Source organism: Babylonia areolata, chromosome 27 (genome assembly GCF_041734735.1).
Source record: "Babylonia areolata isolate BAREFJ2019XMU chromosome 27, ASM4173473v1, whole genome shotgun sequence".
NCBI classification, from domain to species: Eukaryota; Metazoa; Mollusca; class Gastropoda; order Neogastropoda; family Buccinidae; genus Babylonia; species Babylonia areolata.
The window spans coordinates 32,474,725-32,482,224 of NC_134902.1; the positions used below are offsets into that span (position 1 = coordinate 32,474,725).

At 42.9% G+C, this 7,500-nt stretch overlaps 1 protein-coding gene across 1 annotated transcript in view; it reads left to right on the forward strand.

Moving 5' to 3' along the window:
* The first annotated feature begins 1,809 nt into the window (after window positions 1-1,809).
* Window positions 1,810-7,500, forward strand: part of LOC143301484 (uncharacterized) — a 6,050-nt gene continuing 359 nt past the window's right edge. Inside the window, exons 1-2 of the mRNA XM_076615800.1 lie at window positions 1,810-2,036; window positions 6,993-7,500. The exon at window positions 6,993-7,500 is cut by the window's right edge and continues 359 nt beyond it. Coding sequence (XP_076471915.1) covers window positions 1,859-2,036; window positions 6,993-7,231 — 417 coding nt within the window. The 5' untranslated portion in view covers window positions 1,810-1,858 and the 3' untranslated portion in view covers window positions 7,232-7,500. The remainder of the gene's footprint in view (window positions 2,037-6,992) is intronic.

A 7,500-nucleotide genomic window follows, 5' to 3' on the forward strand; every position in this document is an offset into this window, starting at 1 on the left:
GAAGTGAGAGGCAGAGACACACAGAGAGAGAGGCAAAGACAGAGTGAAGACAGTCCGAGAGACAGGCAGAGACTCAAAAGACAGAGAAGAATCACAGAGTGCGCACGTGCAACAGAAAGTCAGCATTATTTTTTACTGACCTGCATGACTGCACTGAGGCGGACAAAAAAAAAGAAAAAGAAAAAAAAAAGAACAACACCAAAAGAAGATAATAATGCTTGCATGAGATGTATGTTAAAATGTATGTATGCAGCGTGTGTGTGTGTGTGTGTGCGTGCGTGCGTGCGTGTGTGTGTGTGTGTGTGTGTGTGTGTGTGTGTGTGTGTGTAGTCACATTTTGGTGTGTGCATGTAACATAGATATAATGTTTTATGTTAACAAAAAGCGTTTTTGTAAAGCACCTAGAGCAGATTTCTGGATAGTGTGCTATATAAGTATCCATTATTATTATTATTATTGCGTGTGCTGGTTGGCGCGTGGATGAGCGCTGCTGAAAGGATGGAAGACCATTATATTGCCTACTTATTGGCATCCCCCCGCCCCCACCTCCCGACACACACATACACCTCTCCCTCCTCCGCCTGAAAGCCGGGCAACTTGTTCTCAAGCTGGGATGTGTGTGTGAATCAGAATCAGTATCAATTTTAATGCCAAGGTTTATAATACACGCATGCAAAGTTACATGAAACCACACACAAAAAAGCAAAACAAAATAGATAAGTATTGAACAAGAGATTGAATCACTCCTGCACGCTATGGCGTTTCTGACAGCAGTTACTAACAAATTTCCCAAACAGTCCCACAAGTTTGTCTTCCAGTATTAGCTGAATGGGTTTGATAATATTTGGAATGTAATTTGGAATTTTTTGTATGAATTCTATTCTAATTTCTTTGTATAATTCGCAGTCATCTAAGAAATGAAATTCATCCTCTGTTGTTTGACATTGTAAACATAGTATCCTTTCTTTTGGGATATTGAAATATCGGCCTTTTTCTATTGCTAAATCACGACAGGATGTTCTTAATTTGCACAATGATTGTTTTTGATTATAATTAATATCTCCTTCAAGCAAATAAGGCTCGGTTCTGTATTCACGAGCAATTTTATTATAGAATAGTAGGCATGCGAAATACATGTGTGTGTGTGTGTGTGTGTGTGTGTGTGTGTAGGCCCTATCACGTGGGAGTGAGTGGCGAAGGGGGTTGGGAGGGGAAAGAGGGGGAGGGGGAGGGGGTGAAGGAAAGGGGGAGGGAAGGGGTGGGGGAAGGAGGAGGGAAAAGGAAACGTTCACTCCTGTTTCTGTATTGGGTCCGTTCACACCACTGACATGATAAGATGTCCATCAGTGGTGCACTATACTGGGTGGAGAGAACCGAAGCTTTTCCAAAGGCCAGAAGAAAGATGACTGAATACACTTCATTGATGAAACCAAGCAGAAAAGCAAACCCGAAAATCAGAAAAAAAACAAACAAACAAGAAGAAGAAAAAAAACACCTATTATTTTCGTCATCTAACTGATAGCAATGCAGGGAGCTTGATCATAAAAAATGCGATTGTTTATTAAAGTGATAAGAAGAGTTAGGACACACAGACACAGACACACACAGGCACACACACACACACACACACACACACACACACACACAGAGTCACAGAGAGATAAATACACAGAGACAGAAAGAATGAGAACATAAATAGAAATCGACAGATAACACACACACACACACACACACACACACACACACACACACACACACACACACACGCACACACACACACACCATAACTACAAAGACAGCTCAAGCAAGTCGGTGTACACACGCCCAGGCGTTCAGAACTCAGTGTACCGAAGTAGGGATGACCAACATGTCTGCCAACACACTGGGGATTGTGTTGTGTGTCGTTGTGTGCGCTCTAGCGGGCAGCACGCACGGCACGGACAATGCTGACCAACAGGAAACGATGCTGCTGACCGTCGTCGTCCAGAGGGTCAGTCTGCTAGAGGCCAGAGTGGACACTTGCCAAACCGAACTGCGTGAGTGGTATACGAGAGCTGAGCTCATCAGTACAATGATTGTATCGTTCGTTCTATACCTACTCCTTTGTTTGCAAAAAAAAAAAAAAAAAAAAAAAAAAAAAAAAAAAAAAAAAAGAACAAGAGAGGCAAGGCCTCCAAGACTCACTTGTGATAAATTAAGTCCCCTAGCATTAATTACAGAGTAATTTCCCTTGTTTACTATCTGCACCAAAACGTTTGCAAAATAAATAAAAATTCCATGCTTAGCAAAAGAAGTTCCTGTTTGAACAAAAAATGATAATAATGACTGCTCTTGTTGTTGTGTCAGAATAAGAGGTCAAAGTGCCAAGTTTAGAGAATACAAAAAATATATATATAACAGTAAATGCAGTTTGCATATAATTAGGCTTCTTTTTTTATTTTTTTTGTGCCCATCCCAGAGGTGCAATATTGTTTTAAACAAGATGACTGGAAAGAACTGAATTTTTCCTATTTTTATGCCAAATTTTGTGTCAACTGACAAAGTATTTGCAGAGAAAATGTCAATGTTAAAGTTTACCACGGACACACATACACACAGACACACGGACACACACACACACACACACAGACAACCAAACACCGGGTTAAAACATAGACTCACTTTGTTTACACAAGTGAGTCAATAATGTTTGGTGAGGGGATATGCAAAGTTCATTCATGGGTAAAGCCATTAAATTTCAATTCAATGGTATGAATACATTTGTTCTTGTGTCCTTTTTGACTCACTTGTGTAAACAAAGTGAGTCTATGTTTTAACCCGGTGTTCGGGTGTGTGTGTGTGTGTTTGTGTGTGTGTCCGTGGTAAACTTTACCATTGACATTTTCTCTGCAAATACTTTGTCAGCTGACACCAAATTAGGCATGAAAATAGGAAAAATTCAGTTCTTTCCAGTCATCTTGTTTAAAACAATATTGCACCTCTGGTATGGGCACAGAAAAATAAAAAATGAAGCCTAATTATATGCAAACTGCATTTACTATTATATTTATATTTTTTGTATTCTCTAAACTTGGCACTTTGATCTGATATTCTGACTCAACAACAAGAGCAGTCATTATTATATTATCATTTTTTGTTCAAACAGGAACTTCTTTTGCTAAGCATGGAAGTTTTATTTATTTTGCAAACGTTTTGGTGCAGATAGTAAAAAAGGGAAATTACTCTGTAATTAATGCTAGGGGACTTAATTTGCTTTAAACTGATCTTTCTCATCTTAAACATTACATTTTGAAATTATACTCAGTACATAAAAAGCTTGGATTTTTTAAAGTGTATCACAAGTGAGTCTTGAAGGCCTTGCCTCTCTTGTTTTTTAATTTTTTGACAGCATCAGGAAAATAATGTTTACCTTTATATTATAGAACCCAGCCAAAAACCATTGAATTCCACTCAAGTGTTTTCTGAAAGAAACAAAAGAATATCGTTAAAATTTCAAGCTTTTTTTCTCTACAATTCGTATTTCTTTTCAATGAAACTTTGCACATTGACGGGGAATCTAATTTTGTCCGTTATGATGGAAAGTGACTGTTAAAGCGTATATGCCTGCTTCCTCGTATGGGTCTTTGTATTTGTTGACTTTTTTTACATCACTTTTTTTTAATTTTTTATATATATTATTATTGATTTATGCGGTTTGTGTCAAAGACGTTGATGTATAAATCTTTCTGTGCCTCCAGGAGGTACATCAAAATTAATATAATTCTTGCCTTCCCTTGCCTTGCCTTGATTTTTTGAGTCATGAAGTCCGCAGTGGGTTGAAGTCCTGGCTCTGTGTGTGTGTGTGTGTGTGTGTGTGTGTGTGTGTGTGTGTGTGTGAGAGAGAGAGAGACAGAGACAGAGAGAGAGAGAGACAGAGAGAGAGAGTCCTGAAATGACACCTATGCGGTCGACTGGGCTATGAGTAACATCATGACTTGGACATGTGTGTGTGTGTGTGTGTGTGTGTGTGTGTGTGTGTGTGTGTGTGTGTGTGTGTGTGTGTGTGTGTGTGCACGTGCAGGGGTGAAAAGGGGGTTGGGGAGGACTAGTGACCACCACGATGGGTCACTGAGTATGTTGTTATGACTGTCATTAATGTGTGTGTGTGTGTGTGTGTGTGTGTGTGTGTGTGCGCGCGTGCGTGTGTGCGAACGTTTGTGCGTGCGTGCGTGTGTGTGTATGTGTGTGTGTGTTTGTGTATGCGTGCGCGCGCGCGTTTTTTATAAAGGGGGCGTGTAAATCTGCTGAGTGAACAGAAACAGACCGCAAGCTGTCATGCGATTATTTTTTTTGTGCGTGAGAATAGAGCGCATCGCCAACAGCTGTGCGACAGTTGTTACTGCGTTGATGAAAGCGGTGACCTTCCCTGTAAGATAGTCACGACACGCCTTTCACCTGCACATGCATGCACAAAGTCGCGCGCATGCATGCACACACACACACACACACACAGTGGAGTGATGGCTTAGAGGTAACGCGTCCGCCTAGGAAGCGAGAGAATCTGAGCGCGCTGGTTCGAATCACGGCTCAACCGCCGATATTTTCTCCCCCTCCACTAGACCTTGAGTGGTGGTCTGGACGCTAGTCATTCCGATGAGACGATAAACCGAGGTCCCGTGTGCAGCACGCACTTAGCGCACGTAAAAGAACCCATGGCAACAAAAGGGTTGTTCCTGGCAAAATTCTGTAGAAAAATCCACGCCAATAGGAAAAACAAATAAAACTGCACACAGGAAAAATACACACAAAAAAAGAAAAAAAAAAGGGTGGCGCTGTAGTATAGCGACGCGCTCTCCCTGGGGAGAGCAGCCCGAATTTCACACAGAGAAATCTGTTGTGATAAAAAAAGAAATACAAAATACAAATACAAATACACACACACACACATTCTATCATTGAGCGACACCCGGTGATACGAAAGCGTTCATATCTTCCCATAAGATACGAAAGGATTGATTACATTATTTTCATAATTCCTTGCATTTAAATTAGTTGAGATTCCACGTTCATATGAAATCAACAGTACAACAGACCGTGCGATTTTCCACCAATGTGTTTATTGCCTATTGAGTTCAAAAGCTACGTTCATCTTTACTGTCTGTATTTGGCCATGGGCCTCCAAATTCTTCGTTCGCATTTTTAACATGCTTTGTTGCATACTTTTCCCTCAGGCTACGTTCAATAATAGCGCCAGGTGTCATCAGTCATTAGCGCGAAGTACCATTACCACTACATTCAATAATAGCGCCAGGTGTCATCATTAGCGCGACGTACCATTACCACTACATTCAATAATAACGCCAACTGTCATCATCAGCGCGACGTACCATTACCACTACGTTCAATAATAGCGCCAGGTGTCATCATTAGCGCTATGTACCATTACCACTACGTTCAATAATAGCGCCAGGTGTCATCAGTCAATAGCGTGACGTACCATTACCACTACGTTCAATAACAGCGCCAGGTGTCATCAGTCATTAACGCGACGTACCATTACCACTACGTTCAATAATAGCACCAGGTGTCATCAGTCATTAGCGCTACGTACCATTACCACTACATTCAATAATAGCGCCACGTGTCATCATTAGCGCGACGTACCATTACCACTACATTCAATAATAGCGCCAACTGTCATCATTAGCGCGACGTACCATTACCACTACGTTCAATAATAGCGCCAGGTGTCATCAGTCATTAGCGCGACGTACCATTACCACTACATTCAATAATAGCGCCAGGTGTCATCATTAGCGCGACGTACCATTACCACTACATTCAATAATAGCGCCAGGTGTCATCATTAGCGCGACGTACCATTACCACTACATTCAATAATAGCGCCAACTGTCGTCATTAGCGCGACGTACCATTTACGTTCAATAATAGCGCCAGGTATCATTAGCGCGAAGTACCATTTACGTTCAATAATAGCGCCAGGTATCATTAGCGCGACGTACCATTTCCGTTCAATAATAGCGCCAGGTGTCATCAGTCATTAGCGAGACGTACCATTACCACTACATTCAATAATAGCGCCACGTGTCATCATTAGCGCGACGTACCATTACCACTACGTTAAATGATAGTGCCAGGTGTCATCAGTCATTAGCGCGACGTACCTTTACCACTACGTTCAATAATAGCGCCAGGTGTCATCATTAGCGTGACGTACCGTTAACACTACGTTCAATAATAGCGCCAACTGTCATCATTAGCGCAAGATACCATTACCACATTACATTCAATAATAGCGCCACGTGTCATCATTAGCGCTAGATACCATTACCTCTACGTCCAATGGCGCTATGTGTAGATAGTGCTACGCTGCCTACCATCATCACTGTGTCCGATGGCGCTACGTGCCAACAGCGCCATGTACCATTACCACTGCACCCAACAAAACATTGCTCTGTGGAAAGCGCTAGGAACCATCATCACTACGTTCAGTAGCGCTACGTGTTTAATAGCGTTACGTACCATTGCCACTACGTTCAATAGCACTTCGTGTCACTAGTGCTACGTACCATCGCCATTACGTTCAATAGCGTTGTGTGTAGATATCGCTACGTACCATTATCACTACGTTCAATAGCGCCACCTACATGTCATTAGCGCTACAAACCATTATCACTACGTTCAACAGCGCTACGTGTCATTAGCGCTACATGCCATTACCTGTGCTGTCTTGTGTCCTACTTTGAGAGCCCATAGTCCTTCACAAAAGACTAAGCTGTGAATGATTTCCTATCGCAATGGGGAGGAGAACCATGTGTGCTAATGCATTGATAATGCACCTCTGACTTTGCCGTCGGTCCAACTGTAAAAACTTATGTCAATCTCTGGAAAAAAAAAAAAAAAAAAAAAAAAAGCTGAGTGTCGGGGCCTACCTACCTACGTACCCTTGACTGGTCACTAACCAATTCTTTTCTCCCTTCTTCCTTTTCCAGAGGAGCTGAGGAAACATCAACAGCGTCAACAACCAGTCATCGTTTTCTCCGTCGAGCACAGTGGCATGCACTTCACGGGCGACTACCACGTCACCATCGTCTTTGACGTCATCCTCATGAACGCAGGGGGAGGCTACTCCGCCTCGAACGGATGGTTCACCGCCCCTCTCTCCGGACTGTACTTCGTCACCTTCCGCGGGTGGGGCAAACCCGGGCCCCGCAGGGCTTCCTGCAGCTGATGCAGAACGGAGCCATCGCCTCGGAGCTTCCGGTTGGGGACAGGTCCTACGAGAGCGCGTCCAGCCAGTCGTTGTTGCTGAACCTGACCCGCGGGGGAAGTCCTCAGCATGCGTGCGTCCACTGCCACAGGCAGCGGGGATGTCCCGTTAATGGGAGGCTATCGCACCACGTTCATGGGTTATCTGATCTTGCCGAATATGTCCGAGTGAGGAGGATCTTGTCATCTTGAGTGTGGAGATACGAGATCCGAGATCCGAGTTCTGTTCTG